Source organism: Alosa sapidissima, chromosome 19 (assembly GCF_018492685.1).
Source record: "Alosa sapidissima isolate fAloSap1 chromosome 19, fAloSap1.pri, whole genome shotgun sequence".
In the NCBI taxonomy this organism is placed as follows: Eukaryota; Metazoa; Chordata; class Actinopteri; order Clupeiformes; family Clupeidae; genus Alosa; species Alosa sapidissima.
This window is the reverse complement of record NC_055975.1, coordinates 20196598-20220656: the sequence shown is the minus strand read 5'-3', so window position 1 is coordinate 20220656 and position 24059 is coordinate 20196598. Positions and strand designations below refer to the sequence as shown.

General features: G+C 41.0%; 2 protein-coding genes across 3 annotated transcripts in view; both read right to left on the bottom strand.

Annotated features, from left to right (window-relative positions):
* arid4a (AT rich interactive domain 4A (RBP1-like)) overlaps positions 1-8438 on the bottom strand; it is a 28120-nt gene extending 19682 nt beyond the window's left edge. Inside the window, exons 1-8 of one of the 2 annotated variants that reach the window (XM_042071983.1) lie at positions 7809-8438; positions 6709-6758; positions 5708-5818; positions 4641-4706; positions 2705-2795; positions 2212-2291; positions 1986-2080; positions 661-784 (exon numbers count right to left, since the gene is read on the bottom strand). In XM_042071983.1, coding sequence (XP_041927917.1) covers positions 661-784; positions 1986-2080; positions 2212-2291; positions 2705-2795; positions 4641-4706; positions 5708-5818; positions 6709-6714 — 573 coding nt within the window. In that variant the 5' untranslated portion in view covers positions 6715-6758; positions 7809-8438. Of the gene's footprint in view, positions 1-660; positions 785-1985; positions 2081-2211; positions 2292-2704; positions 2796-4640; positions 4707-5707; positions 5819-6708; positions 6759-7148; positions 7177-7808 lie in introns of those variants that run through there. The other variant, XM_042071982.1, reaches the window with a different exon arrangement.
* A 2755-nt stretch (positions 8439-11193) lies between these two features.
* Positions 11194-24046, bottom strand: psma3 (proteasome 20S subunit alpha 3). The gene is made up of 11 exons (XM_042071238.1): positions 23901-24046; positions 23008-23090; positions 22768-22891; positions 22374-22475; positions 20330-20403; positions 19861-19933; positions 18878-18943; positions 18663-18709; positions 14222-14289; positions 12774-12838; positions 11194-11456 (listed from the first exon to the last, which is right to left on the bottom strand). Exons 1-11 carry the CDS (start codon positions 23919-23921, stop codon positions 11412-11414), a joined length of 768 nt encoding a protein of 255 aa, XP_041927172.1. The 5' UTR covers positions 23922-24046; the 3' UTR covers positions 11194-11411.
* Positions 24047-24059: the final 13 nt, after the last annotated feature.

Genomic DNA, 24059 nt, shown 5'->3' with positions numbered 1-24059 from the left:
GAACTCCCGACGCGCAGCACCCAAGTTGTAGGCTAGTAAACAGCGTCGATCGGGAATTCGCTAAATGAAGGAAGTGGGTGCTTTACTTATTGATCCGGATCAAAGAGACAATAGCTTACAAAGTGGTGTTTTTGTAACTTCAGTGTAGATTATTGTGATTCATTGCAACTTCAGCAATGTAGGCTACCTTACTTACCTTCGAAAAATAGCTCCATACAGCTGAAGCCCAGTCTACAGTCTGCCTCAGTGAGAATCCTAAACTTTGTCTGTGTTCAGTCTTCGATCCTGATTGGCTGCATTCGTGCTAACTAACAAATCAGACTGTGTAGTGGGCGGGACAATGCTCTTGACCACAGAGTAGCAAATGCAGGGAGTGAGAGACGCTTTACAGACAAAGTAGCGCGTTTCATTCTTTATCCATTTCAATATTGGCATATCGGTGGAAAAAATGGCCGATACCGATTATTATAAAAATGCTAAATATCGGCCCTAATTGGACGACCCCTAGTTCACAGGGGCATGAAGTAGGTTAAAAGTATAAAACAAAACAAAATATAATTTTCTTTAAGAAAAAGAAAGTCAATTAATTTTACAAAGTAGCTTTACATTAGCTACAAATGTGCTGGGTAAAACAGTTAAAAAGAAGAAGAGGCCACTCACCAGCGCCAGGTAGGAGGAGTTGCCGCTCTGCACACTGGCCACCTTCCCCAGCAGCTCATCGCTGAGCCGCCGCCTGTCATCCTCCTCATCCTCGCTCGACGAAGACTCCTTCTCCTCATCCGCACTGTGCAAAGCAAGTGGAGAGCAAAGGTCAGCTGGCAGGCCTTGGGGTGAATGAAGAGAATGGATGCTAGTCTGAGGCGAGGTGCCAATTTCCAAAATTCAGGAAACTGTCTAATGCCATGAACACTGACGTACAGGTTTCGTACATACATGTTGGTGCAAAGCAAGTGGAGAGCAAAGGTCAGCTGGCAGGCCTTTGGGTGAATGAAGAGAATGGATGCTAGTCTGAGGCGAGGTGCCAATTTCTAAATTTAGGAAACAGTCTAATGCCATGAACACTGACGTACAGGTTTCGTACATATATATTGGTGCGGGTAAAGATGCACAACCACTTACAGAATGACAGCACCAGCAATGCTATACATAACACCTTGTCCTAACGGCATACCAGCATCCGACTGTCAAGTATTATTAAATGGTCTCTGTCCACACTGAAGCCATAAAATGTGCCATTCGATTGAGTCATATTTCTTATTCAAAATAGCAGAACATCGCGAGCAACAGAAAGAAAATATAAAACGGGTTGTCAGACAAAAGTTGCGTCGCATCACGCTGCACAGCACTGTCACATCGCATACAGTTGGGAAGTTCCGATTGAGAACAAAGAAATCAAACCGATTTTGTCACCAACGCTTGCTCGCTCGCATTGCATGCAGTTAGGACAATATTTGTGGGATAAAAGGACACATTAGAGTGTTTCCTGTGGTAAGTTGGCACACAGCTAGTTTCAATTGAAGTGTGCAAAACTATGGCACTTATGAGGCAAACAGAATGTCTGAGAAACCAGACAGACAATCACCTCAGGGGAAAAAGCAAAGACCGCAATGCCTTCAGGAGAAAAGCCAATTTTAAAAAAGCTTTCCAAAACAAAATCATAAACAACTGGTCAGAAGACAGATCTGCAGCATACAAACTCAAGTAAACGTGCTGGAGCATGCATAGCTGTCAAAGTCCCACTGTGTTGTTCACAAAGCACATGCCCACTTCTGAAACTTCTCAACACTGACAACTTTCTCATACTCTCAGAGAACATGCTCCCAATAGAGGAAATGAAACCGCATTCTGGGATACTGTGTTTGCTGGCAAACAGCAGAAGAGATATTCTGGGCACAGAAGAGTCTTCTTCATTAGCAGTTGAACATGCTTCCCCCCCCCCCCCTTTCCAACATTTAAAAGACGGAAACCGTGGTGTTGACACTCACACAGCCTGGGAGGTCCTGCGGCCGCGGTTGGTCTTCTTCCCAATGACGGGAGTGCCAAAGTGCTCCGGATTGGTGAGGGGCAGTTGGTCCAAAGTCTACATGAGAGAGCAGAGGGAGGTTAATTAATGTTGGATGGATGAAAACACAACCGGGACTTAATGAATGCACACACAGCGGTATAGGCCGGTAGGTGAGCAGGTAGGCAGGTAGGTAGATGGGCACAAACCTCGCTTTCAGCAAAATGTCTCTCGCCTTTCAGGCACAGCGACGTCCTTCTCAGTGTTTTCTCGTCCCCGTCATCGAACACTGACAAATACAATACAAAATAATAAGACATTTCATGCACACATTCTGGGTAGGTACTGAAATATTTGAGCATTTTTCAAAAATGTCATGTGGAGACAGCAGCTTTGGCTCCATAATGGTTCCGGTCAATCGCTTGTCCCTTCAACCAAAGAATTCCTTCCTTGAGAAGTGTACATCATTTAGCAATCATGGCCCAAGACCGCGAGTGGCGCATGGCGCCAGCAGTTCTGCTCAATTATTTAACACTGCTGGTTTGGGTTCTTATCCGGCTGTGCGGAGGCGCAGCCTTTTGTCCCAAGGTTCTGTTAGCACTAGCAACGCCACCAAGCTACACACATACACACACACACAAACACTTCTGTCCGAGCAGGGCCGCTGTGACAGCCAGAGGTCCAGGGAGGGCCAGCACTTACCCACGGTGTACCAGCTGGCGTCTGTGAGTTTGTTGATGACGGCCTCGCTCAGGAGTCCCTCTGGGCTCTTCACCTCAACTGTGGAGCCCACCTGCAGAGGAAGAGGACGAGTAGGAGGAAGAGGAGGAGGAGGAAGAAGAAACGCAAAGTCACAACACATGGCATACAGCAAAGAAAGATCACAGCAGCAGGGATAAGCGAGGGGATTTTCAACGTGTTAACAAACAAGCATGCATGCATGGGTACATGCAGCAAATGTTAACACATCAAATGGTCTTCCGCTCTCTTTGTGCGATACCCACAGATCCACATTGGGTGTGCACAGACATAGACTCAAATACATAACTTTTTGGCCTAACAGCAAATGTGGCTGGTAGATGACAAAAAAGACCAGTCAGACATTTTTACCAGGTTTAGGGTGCAGGTGTTCCAACAGGCTAATACTCAGAGCACACACACATTAAGCTCTGATAATATGTATTTGTAGAGCATTTTTTCAGGAGCTGCTATTTCATTCACTCTCAATTTATCACCACATTACTAAAAATGTTAGGACTCGCTCAGTATATTCAGTTGTGTAGCTTGTTACATTCTGAGTGTTTACGTCACCCTGCTCATATTGTGCAGATATGGCAAGCTGTGTTTGACAGACTGAAGTAAGTATATAGTATATATACACTTTTGATCCCGTGAGGGAAATTTGGTCTCTGCATTTAACCCAATCCGTGAATTAGTGAAACACACTCAGCACACAGTGAACACACAGTGAGGTGAAGCACACACTAATCCCGGCGCAGTGAGCTGCCTGCAACAACAGCGGCGCTCGGGGAGCAGTGAGGGGTTAGGTGCCTTGCTCAAGGGCACTTCAGCCGTGGCCCACTGGTCGGGGCTCGAACCAGCAACCCTCCGGTTACAAGTCCAGAGTGCTAACCAGTGGGCCACGGCTGCCCAAGTATTTTCACTGATGAACAGCAACTGCATTTCACAATAACATAGACACTTAATATGATCTGTTTTAAGTCCAGTTTGTGCACCTATCCATGTAGATCACTTGTGCTATAGTCATGTTATACATATGTGGGTGCAAACAGCTTGCTTACATGCTCAACCTGAGATAGACATTAAGTACAGTCACTTCTCAAATCAAGCAGCAACACAGTTTGGTGCATAGAACAAGGCCAGATCAAGCTGAGTCTGCACCTGCCTAAGATGGTAGCAGGTTTGGAAATTAAGCCTGAACCACCATAACCCACTTAATAAGGCTCTTCTGTGCCTACGTTCTGACTAAACTGTTTAAATTGTAAGATGCATGCTTTTAAAATTCAAGGAATACACACATTTGGCTGAGTCTTACACACAAAACCAAGTACCAAATCAGTTTCATTAACTGGATATAAATATGGAAATAAAAAAAACATTCAGTTGTTATGCAGCACGGGAGCTCCTAAATCCAAAACTGCTTTAATAAAAATATAAATAAATAATTTTTAAAATATGTTCCGTCCCTTGCAATTTGGCGTAATTTGCTCCCTAATTTGTGGCAAAAGCAGCAACCAATATCAAAAATTCTGTCTAAAGGTCCCTCGCCAACATGCTCTGACTGGCATCAGCAACACTATCTGCGCCTCCGACTCAAATCATAATCACAGAGTGGGGGGAATTAGCATAACCAAACAATCATTTAACTAGGTCTCTCTCTCTCTCTCTAGTATGACACACAAACTCTTCAATACGTCCTCAGGCATCTGACAGGCACAAACTCATGTGACTCAACCCATGGGGCACAGACTCCCAGCCTCATGTTCCTATGCACAAACAATGCATTTCCAAATCCATCCCTACATTTCCCAGGAATCTCAGGGTAAAACCAGTTAACCCTTTCAAGAAGTGGGAAGAGTGACCTGGAAGTGCTTGCAGAGAAGATGGACAAACTTACCCTCAGAGGCCCTTTGACCTGGTCATCCTGGACAACCTGTGAAGTGCTGTCTCCTTTGAGCAGCACCTTGGGAGACAAAGAGGAGCGAGAGAGGAGAGAAAGAGAGAAGTAGTGGAGGGGGGAGACGGAGAAAGTACAGAGGTTCAGTGAAGGTGAAGTAATCTAGTTATGTAACAAACACACACACACACACTGCAGATCATGATCTGCCACCAAGAGGCTTCTGGGTAAGCGCCTCGCTCACAGGACAGCACATGGTGGCCCGAGAGCATAGTCCCGCTCGGCGTGGAAAGATTTAACAGTGCCGGCTCAGACTGCCGCCACGCATGGAGGAGGTAGAACAGAGTGGTCCTCCTCTTCCCAGAGGCCCGAGCCCCAGGTTATGCATGACGCAACAAGCGAACTGATGTGAGAAAGGACAATGAGTCCTGCAATAAATATGCCTTTAACACCCTTTACCAGAGGCCAAAGTCATATTCCTAGTGATATGGGGCATGCAACTTAAACTGCCTGATATGATTATTCAAATGGCTATCATCAAAAAGTACACTTTTTCAGTTTGGTGTCAAATTGCTTGATACGTGATGCCAAATTTGACAGATATGTATACTTTGAAGCAGTGTCAAAGAGTAGAGGAACTATGGCTCAGAGCCAAAAACAAGGATGACTCTTCTGCAGAGCAAGCTGGTGCATGAGTCACCTCAGACATGTTAGTAAAATCTGCAAGACATGTTCAGGAGCCCAGACATTCATGAATGAACAAGTGCTCCTGTTTAGGAAATCACTGAGAGGAAACTGACACTTTCACTGAAGTATCCTTATGGTTTTGGACTTGGAGCTTGTCACTCAAAGCATACCGTCTGTGCTAATTACATAATAGTTTGTGTGTAGTGAAATTGTGACTTAATTCTCTTTGAACCACAGTTCTATGACAAACTAGTAAATATTTTATTATTTCAAGTGTACAAACAGCTGGACAGACAACATGAGAAAAGACAATAATGGGGAAAATGATCAAATCTATTACTCAAAACAACAGTTAGCCTATAAAGTGAAGGCCCGCTTACCTTAACTTTGACCATCCGTTTGACGGTCTTAATTTTAGCCTCACAGAAGGCACCGCGGTACTTTGCGCTAACATCAGTTCCCACAGTCAGGTAGGCAGGCTCATCCGCTGCCTAAAAGGAGAAATCAGGGAAATGACAGCGAATCAATTGTCTTTCTTTGCCACTCAGTGCTAAGTTACTGTCGACGATGGACATAGCATTGTGGTTGAGTGGCAGTCTTTGGAGAGCTGTTGGCTGAACCCGAGAAACTGAGAAAGAACAGTGGGCTTTCCAAGTCTGCTGTGGTTTGAAACAAATGGCATGAGAAAATGCTTGTTTAGACATATTTCATGGGTGATGGGGTGTGGATCAAACGCAATCTCATCCTACTGAGGACACAATAACAAAGAGCCCATTACATTAATACTTTTGGCACAGCCCTTGTCTATGTTTAAGCTATTATGGTACTACACTTTCAAAGAAGAATTTGTTCTGTACCATTTATGCTCCTACACTGGGCAGTTGTCTTGAGCAAATCTGACAAGTGGCAGAAAAACATGTGCAGACCCTACTTACTTACAATACAAGCCCATGTCACAAAAAAAAACAAATCACCTGGGCTGTCCTTTCAAATCTAACTACTTGACCAGACTTGAAGGTTCTTAATGTTTCTTCGATATAATCTAGATAACAGAAATGTATAGCATTTGTGGGCACATCAAATGGATACCAGAGTGGCGTCACATAAGTAACATGGCTCTGATTAATTTGCACGTTCCATGGCTACATTTTCGCTCAACTGCATTCAACTAAGTGAAGTGCAAGACAGTGTGACCTTTCTGACATCACTACTATGAAACAAAAACTAACACAAATCAATTGCATTTACTACTGTGGAAGTTAAGAAACAATCACACGTGTGTTGTTCCTAAATAAGTACCTCAACAGCAGTCCATCTGACTACAGCCAGAGAGGCGTCGCCGACACTAGTGTTTTCAACTGAAAGGTTTCTGTTGACTTACCTTCATTGTAATGGCTATTTGAGGGAGTCCAGCTCGATGGATGTTGATAGCTGAAAGACATAACACAAAAACAGAGGTTGTGGTTGAGCGCAAATATGTGATACTCCCGTGCTGTCCTAAAAAACATCGTTTTGAAAGATAATGTGCTAACAAGCTAGCTAAATGGCTAGCTACTTCTAACGCATTCTTTTCGAGCTCGATGCAGACCCCCTCCCTTCACACTGGCAAAAATGTGAAGCGAGCACACACCAAGGTAACTGTCTTTTCAAAACATCTGACAAAATGCATTCGCGTCTTTGTTGGCGTACAAAATGCTCAAGACAACAGAAAACTGGTGTATGAGGTATAATCCGGAGGCTGTATAGGGACAAACAGAATAGTGCGTGTTCCTTCCCGCTTTACTCCCAATCTGACTATGTCACGTCGCCATCATAGCTCACCGTGCTGCACCATGTCAGAAGCTTGCATTACTATCTTCTAGCAAAGTACAGTGAGATTGGTTGGGAAGGAATGGCACACATTTCCATGACCCAATGTGTGTCAGAATCAATATTTAACAATAACGGTAAACCAAAACACCCTTCCAAAAAAAATCACCGAGAGCGATTAATTCTACAACTCACGGGCTAAATATAGCTAGCCTGCTAACTAACCTTGCTAAACTGTTCCTCGTTATGGCGATTTAAACCGTCTCGCTAGCAAGAAAGCTAGCTTGCTAGTCAGATACTTAGCAGAGCAAGTAGTTCCGGAAGAATATTCAATACAGTCTACCCAAACAAGGTCAAACTGATACTTTAACCTATAACCAATAAGGGCTATGATCGAAAACATTCATTATTTATTTCATAAACCAATCTTCTCAGCTCCACAAAGGGCGCATAACGTTAGCCATCTAGCTACATGTCTTCACTGCGAAAACAAGCCGACTGGTCACTGCCATTCAATTCCTCGTCAGCTAGGTAAGTACTCGCCCGAAACTACAAGAAAACGCGTCAAACATCGTTGAATAACATCCGTTAATGCTACTTACGAGTGTTGATCGATTGAGTTTAGGAAAAGTTTGTAGTTTCAATAAATGAAATGTATACAACTTCACTTACATGCTCCGATGTGACTGCTCACCACTTGCCAGGGTTGCAAAGCAATAAACGAAATAACAAGCTGTTGAGCCAAGGTTGTGTTTCTCGAAACCCTATTGGTTGGAACGGCAGCAGTGGATGCGCTTAGCACATTATGATTGGTTAATATAGGCTTCGAATTCTATAGGACATACTTCATTTCCAGGTATGGTTGGTGGATATGAAAGCGGCGCTACAAATCTATTTTTTTCATTGGGTATGTCTTTTTTGGCTTCCATACAATTAGAATCATTCAGCATAGAAATGCGATTGGATGTACCCTTCAGCCCCTAGGCTATACTTTATAGTTATTGGTTAGATCTACTTTAAGACGTCCCACATACTTTGCCCATTGGTTCCATTGTGTTACAGAAACGGAACAGAATTCATTTCAGAAAGGAAAAATAGCCCCGTTTTCATTTTGCGCATGTCTACTCGTAGTCACCATACGCCATTTTGTTCTAATTGCATTTATTTTCCATTTCGAACGCGGGCTTGAAGACAGCACAGTACGACGATCAGTAAGTTGGCGTTCGTGGTTGCATAATTTACAATTGTACGAAGATAGTCAAACCATTAAAAACCACTCAGTGTACTCGTTTTTGATCTAATTTCAGCGAACCACTTAAACTATTGTAATGTAGAAGAGGTCAATTGAAGGCTATGAGTAGAGCAATGGCGTCCTTTTTATTTCTTTGGGACGTCAGAAACCCCTCGATCAGCTTGGCGATTACGTAACCGGAAGACCTTCAGAAAGAGGGAAGTAAACGAGATAGTGGTGGACAGTGAGGGTAAATAGCCTAAAACTCTGGACTAAAGCAGAACTTCATCTTAACAGTTATGACGGCTATGTGTAAAGATTTTCAAAAGACTAACTTCAAATGTTACTGGACATTTTACTGTAAATAACCAATATTGCAACACACACAAATGGTATATGCTAGAGGGAGCCACGCTTGTGTAGCTCAAGGGCCCTGTCAGTATCTTTTCACGTCGCTGGGTTGATCACCAGCGTGCACTAGAATGCACAAGAGTTCACTAGAATGACGACAACAAAACTATCTGAAATATGGTGATCCATTTCTTATCTTATTCATAAGTGTTGCTGAAACATAACAAGTTTATCATGCTTGATGTTTTCCCATTTGACTGCCAAATGATGTCCAGGCAAGCCTATCTGAACCATGGTGTTTGTCCACACCCACATGAGAAGAATTAGCAGCCCTTTGATATGTAACATGCCACAGAGTAAGACTGATGTGCATTATGTCTACATTGACAGCGGTCTGTGTATTCTTTAACCTAACAAAAGGTCAACCGGTCTGCATTATACATGTAACAGGGCCTAGAACGCTGTCTGCTGCATCTGGTAGGGCTTGTAGTAGTACTTGTTTTGCCGAGTAATGAACCCAGCATAATGGGAGCCTCCTGACTCCAACCCCCACGGTGTGCCACACATGCCTGCTCACATGTTCTTGCAGCAGCTGATTGCCACTTGTCCATTTATGTTTACGGACATGTCATGTTTTAAGCTTTGAACACAGCCCAGTTCTTAAAGAGTTGCCTTGTTGGAGAATGTAGCCCTTCTCCAGCAGGTCTGTGGAGGGTGTAATGTTTATGATAAGAAAAAAAAACATCCCAAGTAAGAGAGTATAGATCTGTGAAGTGATTAATCAGTAAAACAGTATCTGGGCAATCAAACTTGCCTAATGACATTAGCTAAATTTGCAGAAGAGGGCTTGTCTGAAGGCTGTTTGATTGGTTGGGTATGTGTGCTGTTACATTTCTATAAGGGATTTTAATGACATTGACCAGTTAAAGTTCATTTAGAAAAATTGACTTCTGTCCACCTGCATCAGGACTGTAAGCACCGAAAGTGAAACAGGGAAAGGATCTCTTATAGTGGACTGGACATGTTTGGGGTCCCAGGTGCCTTGGGAAACTAGAGCAAATTGCCCTAAAGCATGCATCATATTTTTATACCATTCCAAAAGTACACAGGGCCATTGTTTAAACTGCAGGTTTTGCACAGTACCTCATCATTTGCAATGTGCAAGCTTTTGCATTATAAGGCATGGGACTAACCAGTGGATGATAGTTGCACTGTAAGAACACACTGGAGCTTGTAGTTGAAAGCTATGGATCTGCATTCTGAGACACAGAGCTATGCCCTCATTAGACAGTCACGTTTCCCGCATGGTAGTAAGCTCGGTTCACAAGAGATAGGCTTAATGCAATTCATTAGTTGCTTATAATTGACTTTGTCAGAAGTTGTCTGAGCCTCAGGCATCAGTGGCATCACTCAGTGGCCACTTTAACCTCCCATCAGGCACACAAACAGTGGCTCTGAATCTAATATTGGCGTAGCCAAGGCTGAGGTGGTGAGACAAGGGGTACAGCAGCAGTGTTTGGTCCAGTGTAGGCCTGTAGTTTGTTGCTTGTGAGATTCCCTTCACATAGGGAAGTGCGGCAAGTAATTTTGTGCTGTATACACTGGTGGATGGCACTGCTACTCTGTAGTACAAGGTTCAAGTCCTTGCAGTGTAGCAAACCACAAAGGACTCTCAGCTGCACAGGGCCACAACACACAAGCCGAGGTGTGATGAAGCCTAACAAACGTGTTGACAGTTTAGAAATGGTCCTCTCAGGCAAATGCTTTACTCATTTTCTGTACTGCACGTTGCAAGCTAAATGGCACACTTACTCAAATTAAAGCATTCTAGGGGTGCATTAACCCATTAAGACATGCTTTACAGTGCGTAGTTAAATTGTTCAATCCTGTTGTAATTGCTGTTCTTCTGGATATCAATAAGTCTCGCTATTCCCATTCATTATGAACACTAAGATGAAAGGTGCGAGCAAGATTAAGCATGTGGTCTAACCAGGCTGTTTACAGTACTGAGATTATCTCTAATAATTTTTAAGGGGCAGCCGTGGCCTACAGGTTAGCACCTGTAACCTGAGGGTTGCCGGTTAGAACCCGACCAGTAGGCACGGCTGAAGTGCCCTTGAGCAAGGCGCCTAACCCCTCACTGCTCCCCGAGCGCCGCTGTTGATGCAGGCAGCTCACTGTGCCGGGATTAGTGTGTGCTTCACCTCACTGTGTGTGTTTCACTAATTCATGGATTGGGATAAATGCAGAGATCAAATTTCCCTCACGGGATCAAAAGAGTGTATATATATATATATATATATATATATATATATATATATATATATATATATATATATATATATATATATATATATACACACACACACACACACACACACATACACACTGACTGAACTTGTTTGGAAGAGTAGACTATGATCACATAGGCCTAAAATATGTAGTGGTTTTAAAAAAACAAAAATTCACAGATCATGTTTTCTGACAATTTTTATATGCTGTCCAAAATCCATTGTACAGAATTTAAAGAAAAGAAACACATGAATGTAATGGTCCAATGCGCTAAAAAACATACAAAAAAAGAAATATCTGCCTTGTACATCTGGGGTCGTCTGGTGAGGACAGGGAGAATAGTGGGTATGACAGTAGTCAGAGGGGCAAATGCACGTGTTGCTGCCGGGCCAAACGGGCTTTTACATGTTGTCCTCATCAGAGTCGTCCTCTTCTTCCAAGGCATCCTGTGAGAAGACCGAAAGCAAAAACAAAGTCAGTAAGGGCACCACATCCAAACCATTTCAGCTTAATGAAGGACAACTTTGACACCTCAGTGTTGAATGTTGTACGAATAACAAAAAGAAATTTACATTAAACCAGTAAGAACATTTTGCCACAGGATGCCATTAAGTTTTGTTTTTTGATTCGTCAAATTAACAGGAGGATTCTCAATATTGCAAGATACTTATGTCACAGAAATCCACAACAGGGTATAGATTATTAACAGATGGTAATTCAAAGTTAGCCCAAAAGTTCCACAACTATTATATGTTCCTGATTGGAAAATATTACAGGCCATTAAACAACCTGCCTTCATGAAATTTTCATAGGGGCTATTAACAGATATGAAATATTACATAATTTATCACTGTCAAAAAATCAGTCAGGAGCAACACAACAAATTGTGTGCATGTAACACTCTACTGGCATACTGACAATTTAGAAGTATTGAGAGGAGGACCCTTTCCATCCCTGCACACTCCCCCTCGAATACCGAGTGAACTCAGGTGGGAAGCACCCTCGCAGCCAAATGAAGTTCCCTTGATTTGCGTGTAGGATTTTAAAACCACACTCAGCCTTGGGACGAACTTTACTCTCCCTAGCAGAAGCTGGCTATCACGGAACCATGGATTTGTTTACAGGCGTGGCCTACTCACGCAGAACTAACATTTTAAAACGTCCTCCCTGACGCATTAATTGACACACTCTCGACAAGTGACCATCCGTGTTCACTCATCGTTGGTTTATAACACACTACCACTTAACAGTAGTAAAGTAAGTTTAGGATGGCCCTTAATATGGCGGACCCTCCACGCGAATGTGCACACGAAGTGTAAGAGGCTAGGGAGAGGGCGAAGTAACTAGTTTCGGAAAGGGCCATATTGTAAATTGCAGCTACAGATAATCACGGGCATAAGGTAAGCTAAACCCCACTTAAGACACTGAAGTTCACATTCAGCACTGAAGACAGGAGTCAATTTTCTAATTAACACAACAGCACAGACCAAAAGTCAGAAATAAAGCCAACTCAAGATGCTGCAGCTTAATTACTAAAAATGCAAGAATTATAATAAATAATTTAGCCATAGCCATATATATATAAATAAATAAATCTTTCACTTGTTCCCCCTAAAGATTGCTAAGTGTGCTCCTATGGACACAAGTGTGGGGGCCCTACAAGTGGCATGTCTTCATCATGTGTCTGTGACAGGCCCAGTGTGGACAAGCAGTGAGGTGCACCATGGGTAACGACACCTGGTGCTATTTGAACTGGCTCTTACCTTAGCATACTTCTCTGCCTCTTCTCTAATGTCTTTGGGGACCACTTCATGTCTTCCTTTTGTCACTGTAGAAGGAGGGGAAGACAAAGAAGGTTGTTAAGCTTCAAACTCTGTACGGCAAGTAACATGACCACAACCACCACCACAAATACAAATCACTTTTAAAGACAGAAGTTATAGGCAACAGGTCAGAGGACAATTCAGAACACCAAGGGTCTAAAGCAACCAGGCTCAGATTAAGTGTTCTGAATGCAAGTTATGCAGCAATCATGTGGCATCGTGGCTACAAAAATGTTTCCTTACTCTCCTTTCCAAGAGGAAGACCTTTAGTAGCAGCCAACAAACCCTCTGACCTACATTGCCAGACAAAAGTTTGGGGATGTCTACTCATTTATGGGTTTCTTTTTTGGAACAGAACAAAACTGAAAACTCACAACTATGAAATAACACATGGTATTATAACATTTGTTTAAAAACTAAATTTGAGTCATATATTAGATTCTTCATAATAGCCTCAATTTATCGTCATGACCGGTTTGCACACTACTGGCATCACCACAAGCTTCATGAAAGTCACCTGGAATGATTTTTGAGCATGAGTGAACGAGAAGCAGCCAACAAGTGCTCAACACATATTAGGAACTCCTACATGGACAGGTTTGTTGTTATTCCGATTAAACTATTCCGAATGAAAATTGTGTGTCATCTGTTTACATGGGGTACGTTCGATTCTGATCAGGTGCTCACAAGTGCTCTAGAATCTTTGGTCAGAATATGCGTTGCTGCTTGACTTTTGCTTGAGAAGCTACAGCAGGCAACCCGATTGATCGTATACATGGCTGTTCAATCAGAATAAGAACGGAATACACCACCCTTTATATCCCAATTAAAATTTGAATCGGATCGGCAGTTTTATTCCGATCAAGGTGTTAATAGGGGTAATTTTTATTCCAATTGAGCCATTATTCAGATTCTAATGTCCATGTTAATCCACCTCTTGTAAATAGTCTGAAAATTAAATACCCATAAATGAGTAGGTGTCCAAACTTGACCAGTAGTGTACATAAATCCAGCAAAGTCCTTACAGTGAGGCAGCTTTACAGGTTACCCCAATGCTCAGATAGTATCAATGTAAGTGTTTCCCTATACCCGAGGTTTGCTTTGCAGACCTAAACATTCCTTCCAGTACACACATATGCGCGCACACACGCACACGCGCACGTGCACACACGCACACACACACATAATCTGAGATTGCAGAATTGCAGGAGAGGGGCAGATATGAATGTGGGGATTTGAATGAATGTGACACTAATATGGCTGCACTCCAGTTTAGCTACTTCATTATGAGCGTAGGAATCTGCAGACAACACTTTTGCAGTTTCAGTAATAGACATCAACATGTTTCGCAATATACAACACCAGTCTGTCAAGAGACATAGTCTTACCTTCTCCTACCCAGCTGAGCTCCAACTCAAATGATTTGTCTTTGACCTCATCATGTACAATGTAGATTCTGCAGGAAGACAATACATCATGATTGAGATGGCTATAGCAACAACACAACCAAGTTATGCAGAAATGTGTTTAGCGCCAGTAGCCTTCTTGCAACATTAAAGGTGAAGTCAGGGTTTTACGCGATTTTAAGCCCAATTTCATCATCTCCTCACGACTGCCAGCTGCCCTGTGAGTACACTGTAAAAAAAACCCGGTCTCTGTAGGCAGCCCAGGCTCCGAAAACTGGAAACAAAGTGGGGGCAGGCTGTCCCCCAAACAAAAACAAAACTCTGCGTGGCATTTCTCTGTGAATACTGAAGGTAGGGTTGAGCTACCTCTCTGGCATGTTGCACAAAAGCTGATAGATTTAAATATAAACATTTGCCTAAGCAAAGGCTAGCCAGAGATGGCTACAAAGGCAAACTAAACGACATCGCTTTGGTTGTCTGCAGTCTCTCCGCGATTGGCTATTGAAAAAAGCTTTGTTCGAAATCAGAGACATTCCCCCCGCCCTATTTTCCCCTGAATTCAGTCATATTCCTCTAGACTAGGCGAGAGGTTGTTATTTCAATCCAACAGCCAATCAAACTGCACCAACCTGAGCTTTGAGCGTACCCATTCAATGCGCACATCCTAACAAATTTGCTGAATTTGATAAAAAAAGGGTATTGCATATGATACACTGCATATCAGAATACATATAATTAATAGGGATGCACGATATATCGGCGGCCGATATATTATTAGCCGAAAAGTGAAAAAATGAAAATATTATTATCGGTCCGATAACAGAATTCTGGCCGATAATTTGCGCCGATATTTTAAGTCCTAATTTAGGCCTCCGTAAGGTCCGTCTGGCTACACTGAGCTACTTGAGCTTGGTTGGCTATACTTTTTCCTCAATATAATGTCAGCGGTGTGAATGTATTTCACCACTGTAACAAAATCTGTGGATATGCATTCATTTGGGAATCTGTGCATCTCAAAATCCTCTCGTGAATGATCTGCCATTTAACCTTAACAGAGCGGAGCTCAGCCCTATCTAGAGCAGTCTTGTGCTGGTGTGTTTGCGCTTTACCGCGCTGGTCGGGGAAACAAATAAACAAACTCGTTAGTGGGACGAGTACATAAGTAGGCCTAGTTCTAAGTTGTGTTTTAGTGTTATATTTGCATTACTTTAGCTTGGGTTTTGTATTATTACCTAGAAATATGCTAACCATTCGTGCTTCAGTTCCAGACAGGTCATCATAATAAGTTATTAAAACCTTCGGAGCTAACTCCTTTCATTTCTGCTGCAGCAGGTTGTGCGCAACAGAGTAGACGGACATAAGATACAGTCTGAGGAGTTGCAGCTTTATTCAGTTACCCGCAGTTGAAACTAAACCTTAGCCTAGAAATCTAGACGCGCCCCTAGCGGCAGCAAATTACATTTGCTGCCAGGGCTAGTCTAGCAACTCTCCGTTGGCTTGTGAGCTCCAGAAATCGAAACTTAATCAGGCCAATGAAATCGTGTATAGAGTTGTTAGGTGGGCTTAACATAATGATTGATGACAGAGTTGCAACGGTTTAGCTTGAATTCCCTGCTACTTGAAAACAAATAAGACGGATGTTGCTGCTGGCGAACAGTGTGACACGAGTTAAGCTTTTATTAAGTTGGCAAACGTTTGAACTAGCCAACTAGCTCCGCTGGTGGGAAACGCATGGGACTCATAGCGCTGCCGCTGTCCTATTGCGTGCAGAGGGAATTTGAAAGACAACTGATTATCCCGCCCCTCGGACTGAGCACTGCGAATGGGGAGTGCCCAGACCCTACATTTTAATGTGGGTCTGGCTCGTCAGGCTAACTAAACCTAAGTTTCCCTCACAAACACTGATTTGGTCGCTATACTGTAGCTTATTCCAATCTGAGCCGTTTATGAGCGTTTAGTCCTAAATGAAAACGATTCAAACTCTCTAGCCACTCACTCGCAATTCACTGACGTCAGGTTCACTTAAGGAGCCACACATACTGTAGGGCTAGGCTACTGTTATGTTGTTGACTGCCGTACTATTGAGGACTATTATGAGTTCTGTCCATCATTTGGTGGTAGATAAAATTACTGCAATAAAATGATGCTTATTAAATGCTTTCCCCAAATCACTTTTCACAATTTTTTTTCAAGAGTAATATTATTGGTTATCGTATCGCTATCGGCCACAACAAACCAATAAATATCGGTTATCGGCCCTAAAATTCCATATCGGTGCATCTCTAATAATTAATGCAAAATTATAAAAAGAATTGACATGGCATTTGCCCATTGGCATCAATTTTCAACATAATGGGTACACCTCTGCATAACTTTTCCTAATGACGACATTAAAGGGGTGCCCAGCATGTAAAACATTTACAACCCACCAAAGTTACATAATGCAATGGGGGATATCACGCCTACTTCCGGTTTAGGACAACTCTGTAAAAACAAAACGCATGACAACTGATGACAGTTCAAAAAAGGGATCATCAACGTGAACGTCATCAACGTGAACGTCATCAAAGTGATCGTCAAAGTGAACGTCATCGTTCCGCATCATTCACGTCAATTCATGTGGGAATCAGATGTGGGAAACTGGGGCTAGATTTTGCCAGAGTTTCCCAGTTAGGGACTCGTCATCACTTTTGTCGTCACGTTCGTTTGTAGTCCATATGGCCTTTCATGTCCAACTGTTTTAATGTGAACTTGGGAATTTGCCGTTTTTGTCACTTGAAAGCTGCATATCTTTCTTTCACAAGCGCCTTGTGATCCCTTGTAATATAGCTGACATATGTAAGTCACTTTTGTCAAGACGTGTCTGCTAAATGTAATGTAATGCAATGCCTTATACTATATTTTTAAGCAAATACAGTTGTTTATTTAAGATTAGTGAGCGTATGTTTTAACCTTTGTAGCGGCATCTATGTTTTTCACACATTCCGACGGCAAAGCACATGAACACTCACGGTGAGAAAAACAACGTAATCACGGGCGGTCCTCGTCATTCCCAGGTGCCATGAATGCACCAATAGACTGAGCTTTAGGTCAAGAGGAAATGACAAGATGCTTTTATCGGGAATACCAGGCATTCTGGGCAAGCAGTGGCAATGACAGAGATGCCATTCTCCCATTTCTAAATCAATGTTCAATAAAACAAAAAAACTAATGAAGACATTATTTTAAGGTTAAAAGAAAAACTACACAGCACATCTATTCAGATGTCACTGAATGCAGTCTGATGCAATATTAGCTGCAACAATAGTTTGCTTTGTTACCAGGTGGTCACTTATAATGTAAAATTTTGCATTTTACTTTGTTCACAAAACTTATCTGCATAACCTTTTCAAAGATGCAAGATACTGCAAAACATTGAAGATAGACACCCACTTGATGCAACGGTCAGAACACTGTTGCTGAACATTGTGGTCACTATGACATTTACCATGTGGCTCTAACTGCATTTCAACGAAAATCCCAATGGAAGGGGTTCAGGGTTTCACAGAATTAAAGGTGTGACATTTATGTTGAGTGTTCAAACAAACTTTCTGTAAATGTCAAGTACCCAGTAGGTCATATTAGACTCACATTTCAAAGAAATGTATTAGCTACTTCACCGGCTAGTTCTAATTGAAACTTGGCAAGTATTTAACAAGTCAATGTACACAATGTGTACAACACAAAGTACGCTCTTAAGTCAAGAGAATCTGTGTAAACCTCGTGCCCATATAAAGTGCTTAAAAAAAAAAAAAAGATCAATTCGATTAAATAAGATTGACTTTTTCCATTATGACCACGCATGTTGTATGAGGGTGCATATCATTTAAGCCATATGAATTACACATACAGATTAATCAATGTAGATCCTCTCATAAAACGCCTCAAAGCGTTTTGCCAGTGGGCTCTATGAATTACATCTAGTCAAATATGATTCTGTAACCTATACCAGTGGTTCTTAAACTTTTCAAAACACATGGGCCAAGTGTCGCGACCCCCTTCTCTCCAACCAGTGAAATTTGATTTTGAAATGTTGCGAGATGGGCATTGGAAGCAGAGGCAGAAAATGTTTTCTCTCATAGGTAGGCTATGTCAACACCAAAGGTATTATATGTCAGTGGCAGCCTTTGACAATCTGATGTATTACATCCAAAGGATAACTAGCACTCATCCAATGTATAACTGGAATAAAATGTCTTTAATTCAGACTGCAAATCATTTCGCAACCCCTCCGATATGTTTGGCGACTCCATGGGGGTCTCCAGTTTAAGAACCACTGACCTATACCAACACACTCAATAGTGAAAATGACAAAATGGCAATGCTGCCCCCTTGTGTGCAATACTGACAAGTCACAGTCCACCAATAAAAACAAGAGGCTTACATTTTGGCCACCTCCTTCACCAACTCCCGGCAGGTCATGTCTTTCATCTAAAAACGTAGGGGAATAAGGAAAATATAAATTGAATAATAATAAAATAATTTATAGTAATATGAAATGCCTTTACTTGTTTGATAATCAACCAGGATAAATCAGACTAAGATCCTCTGCTTTGGTTAATACATTTGCTTTTTAGTGCTCCTATTGAAAATGATCACCTGAAGTTTTTCAATTTCTGTCTTGGCTGCCTGCTTGGCCTTTCCAATGGCACAACCCCAGTAACCCTAAATAAATGGAGAAAAATAAATGCAAAGCAGAAATATTATCAAATACTTGACAAACCAGATATTGCCCCCCAGTGACACAGATAACTGGGACACAGATAATAGTTCTGTATACTGCTTACATTCATTACTTAATTAATATATATATATATATATATATATATATATATATATATATATATATATATATATATATATATATATATATATAGTAAGTAATGAATGTAAGCAAGTACACAGGACTACTTTAAGGTAACAGGACCACACTAAGATCAAACTAAGCAAAATATTTAATTTATTAAGATTATGATCAGATGAGAAAGAAAGGGGGAAAAAAACTAAGATTAAATAAAATAAAATAAAAACATAAGTTCAGGCTTCCTTCTTGTCTTATACATGCTCAATACATAAGTGACCCCACCCACCCACCCTCTCTTCCTTTTCAAAATATCCCACCTGAATCCAACCCCACCCACCCTCCCCACAGATAAAAAAAAAAAAAATAACCATAACAACAACCTCAAGTGCTGCTTCATAGTCTACGCAAGCTATGCAAGGAGGGTTTGACACATACTTGCATAGCAAAATGTGTTGTCCATAAGTGCCAATACACATTTCCGATAGGGGCGCTTTGTCTATGTATCTATCTATATGCTTGTGCAGACTACAAAGAACTCCAAAATAGGTGTGTAAGCCTTGCGTTTACAGAGTCCACATAGCTTGTGTAGACTTTGAATCTGTCTCAATATATTTTTTACATGACCTTCTGCGGTTTCTTGTGCGCATTACAGATGATGAACTTGTAGTGCTATTTGCATACATCAACCTCACAAGTCTTACAAACTGTAGGTACAGAACCTAAATAGAATGGAATGTTACAACTCAGAATAAATAGAAATGTGCCAAATAAATCTTACGTATGAAATCCCTGATGGGTCTACCATGTACAGCTGTGGGCCATCATCTTCATCATATGATCCCAGGATAAAACTAAGAAGGGTAGAACCTTTTTAAATTTCCATGGCAATGACATTAAAGACACTTTAACATACATTATACAAACAGTAGAGCTCTTGAACATTAAAGTACAGTACATGATAAAACGGACATGTTTAATAATTTATGGTTTTAAGCATTATTCTTTTAAACTTAAGCTATCTGAAGATGTTTGTGACTTTTCCTAACTCTTCTCATCTCTTCAAAGAGCAGAGATATTAGTTGAGTAAAAATATAAAAGTGGTCTGTGCATTATGAAACATGGATCAAGCACATGCTGATAAGCTTTTAGTCAAACATATGTGTGTATATCAGTGGACCTCTGATTAGGATAACTCCTTTTTATTGATCCAGCTATAAAACGGTTCTCCAGTGTCCATCATGCCTTACCTGCAGCCGAATGGACGCACAGCGCTGTATAACGTGTAAGCATGGACATACATGGCCACTCTGTCTGAAAGATGCTATTTGAAAGGGTGGAAAAATATATTTGTTTACTTACATTTACTTTACTTAGATCACAACAATATACACACGAATGAAACTTGTAAACACAAAGCTTATTTATCTCAACCTTTGTACAACCCCAAAACAGAAAAAAGTTGGGACGTTGTGTAAAATGCAAATAAAAACAGAATGTCATAATATACAAGTCTCGTAAACCCACATTTAGCAGCATAAAGGACATAGACAACATATCAAATGTTGAAAATGAAAATTTGGACTATTTCATGGAAAGTATATGTTAATTTTGAATTTGATGCCAGCAACATGTTTCAAAAAAAGTTGGGACGGGAGCATGTTTACCACTGTGCTGCTTCACCTCTTCATTTAACACAATTCTGTAAATGTTTAGGAACTGAGGAGACCATTTGCTACAGTTTTGATAATGAAATGTTGTCCCATTACTCCACGATATAGGATTCCAGTTGCTCAACAGTATGGGGTATTCTTAGTCATGCTTTTCATTTCATCATGCACTTAATTTGACAAATCAGGACTGCAGACAGGCCATCTTAGCACCTGGACTCTTCCTCTATGGAGAAATACTATTTAAATATATGCAGAATTCATTTTGGCATCGTTTTCCAGAAATATTCAAGGTCGTCTCTGGAAAAGACATTGCCTGGATGGCAGTATATGTTGCTCAAAACCTGTATACATCATTCAGAATTGATTGTGCTGTGCCAAATGTGCAAGATGCCCATGCTGTTGCCACTAATGCTCCTCCACACAGTCATAGATGTTGGGTTTCGGAGTGAAAACTAAAACAAGTTGGATAGGTTGGATACTTGGATAGGCCCTCTCCTCTTTGGCCCAGATGAGTGCTTGATTTCCAAAAAGAATGGCAAACTTCGATTGGTCTAACCACAGGACCTTTTTCCATGTTACCTCAGTCCATTTTAAACAAGCTCAGGCCCAGATAAGAGGGTGGTATTTTCTATATAATGTCTCAATACAATTTTTGCTGTTACAATGTTGGCTGCAGTTTTTTAATTGATATTAAACTGTGCACATAGACAAAGGTTATCAGAGATTTTCCTGAGCCCATACAATGACAGGTCTGTTAACAGGTCTGGTATTGATGCAGTGCCATCTGAGGTCCAAAAGACCACGGCCATCCAATGTGGTTTTCAGCTCTTTCCCTTGTTTGCAAAGATTTCTCTGGATTCTCTGAATGTTTTAATAATATTATGTCCTGTAGATGATTAACTCCCCAAATATGTCACAATTTCATGTTAAGAAGCATTAAAATGACATTGTTTCATCATTTGTGCATGCAGGTTTACACATAGTGATGAATACCCCTACATCTTTACTTCTAACAATCCCTGCCTCTCTGGGATGCTCTTTTTCATACCCAATCGTGTTGCCAGTTACCCTAATTAGTTGTAAAACATTCTTCGTTTTGTTTTCTTTATCATTACACAACTTTTCCAGCATTTTATTACCCCGTCCCAACTTTTTTTGAAACATGTTGCTGGTATCAAATTCAAAATTAGCATATATTTTCCACAAAATAGTCAAATCTGTCATTTTCAACATTTGATATGTTGTCTGTGTCCTTTTTGCAATTAAATATGAGTAAGAGATTTGCAGATTATTAGATTCTGTTTTTATTCATATTTTACACAACGTCCCAACTTTTTCTGTTTTGGGGTTGTACAATAATTTGTTTAAATCTGTGTTAGTGGGCACTTGATATTTGCCATGATTATCCTTCCACCTGACAGTGTGGTATATTAAAAGATGATTAAAAGCATGATTAATGCACTGATATGCCTGGGACTGATCATAATAAAATGTGAAGTATAAACCTCATGTGTACATGACGTAAGTCTTAGATCTTAAATCTTGAAAAATAACTTGATGCAAATATTTTTGTTCAGTATATCTTTGTCAAAAAGGTGTGAAGCCGGCTTTTATGTCTTACTTTCAGGGGGATGTCATGACCGTAGTTGGAGCGGAAGTTAGCAGCCTCTTCCCGAGCCACTTCAGCGAGAGAGCGAGCGTCTGCCAAGAGCCCTGCCACAGCCTATTGGATAGAACAAAGCTCATCAAATCCTCTCTTATCATGACACTGATACACATCTACTGTTTCCACCTCTTTTGAGCCCAACAGAGCTGCACTCTGCCTTCAGGCGTGCAAAAAGTAAATGATGCACAACTTACAATATAAAATTATGGTCATAATGAAACACTACGCATAGAATCAAGCAACAACAAAAAAAATACTTTGCTGATTCATATATATGATGCAAAAACATGTAGTAGCATTTGGACATCAGTCACTAGTGTGAAAGTGAGAGACACTAAAGTGTTTTTACCATTCCAACATGACGGTCAATGTTGAATATGCGCTTGTTGGATCCCTGTTCATATAGTTTTGAGAGGACTAGCTTCTCAACACCAAACACAATGCCATCCTTGCACCGGATTCCAATGGCTGTGCTGTTGAGTGTAAATAAAATATGCCAAATGTAATTTTATATTACCCATAAGAAAATTCATTTAATCGCATCACAATTGCTTATTTGAATGAAAGGTTGTTTCTAAAGCATTCTCACCTGCTGTTTTCGACTGCTTTCATTGCATACTCAACCTGGAACACTCTACCATCAGGTGAGAAGGTCGAGGCAGACAAGTCATACTGTTGAGAGAAGACAAAAGTGAAGTGACTGCTTCAGTGTTGCCCAGTGTGACAGTTTACTACTTGAACGGTGAACAGTTGTGGGACAAGAATACAATTCATTCAATAAATAACTATCCAGGTACACTAGAAAGAAGACAGCATAATAATAGTTTATATACTAATATTCCTCTATAATTATGCACTTAGCGTCAAACTAAAACACAATAATTAATCTTATTAGGAAACACGCTTGGTTGTTAAATGCAACAATAACGGGTTCTCATTTGATGAAGCAAATGTAAGGGTTTTTTCCTATCAGAACTTCCATGACATTAAGTTACTTTCGATTTAGTTAGCATATTAGCTAGCTAATTTACTAACTCGCAGCATTCATTGTATGTGACTCAGCACAGAGCTAGCCTGCTAACTGTAGACAGACGCACAGTGCTGTACATGTCAACTTAGCTCACTAAAAGTGAAACCGTGCCGTAATGTTTCTACAAAAATTAAAAAAGGAGAACCATAGATACAGTGGAACATGTAGTCTTTCAAAAGTACCTACATAATTAGCCTATCTGTCTACACACTACCAAAAAGCAGTACTAAGTTAGCTAATACAACTGAATGGATGTTTAGGTTGCTTGCTACAGTTGCTAGCCATACGTTAGGCCTCAATGAAATTCAATGCTAGTAAGCTGATAGCATGCTACCTACGGGCACACTTGACAAAGCCTCCCAAACATGAACTCCTGGCAGTTTACCCTATCTAACAAATCTCTATATAGAAACACAAATGTGTACCGGTACGTATGTAATCGTACTACTCACCCCAGTTCCGATGGAGCTCATTTTGTAGCCCAAGTGCAAAGTATTACCTCAATATATCACAGCCCCTGCAAAACGTAACTCCTCACCACATCACTTCTCCCTCTCTGACTTTGCAACAAAGAAGCGTCTGATTGGTTGTTATCAGCGTCGAATCAGAAT

Excerpts from the sequence above, each read along its gene's own strand:
- psma3 (XM_042071238.1), bottom strand. The coding sequence starts at position 23,921 with ATGAGCTCCATCGGAACTGGG. Across the intron at positions 18,710-18,877 it reads CAGAAATTGAAAAACTTCAG|ATGAAAGACATGACCTGCCG; the intron begins GTGATCATTTTC and ends CTACGTTTTTAG. Across the intron at positions 14,290-18,662 it reads GTGAAGGAGGTGGCCAAAAT|AATCTACATTGTACATGATG; the intron begins GTAAGCCTCTTG and ends GTCTTCCTGCAG.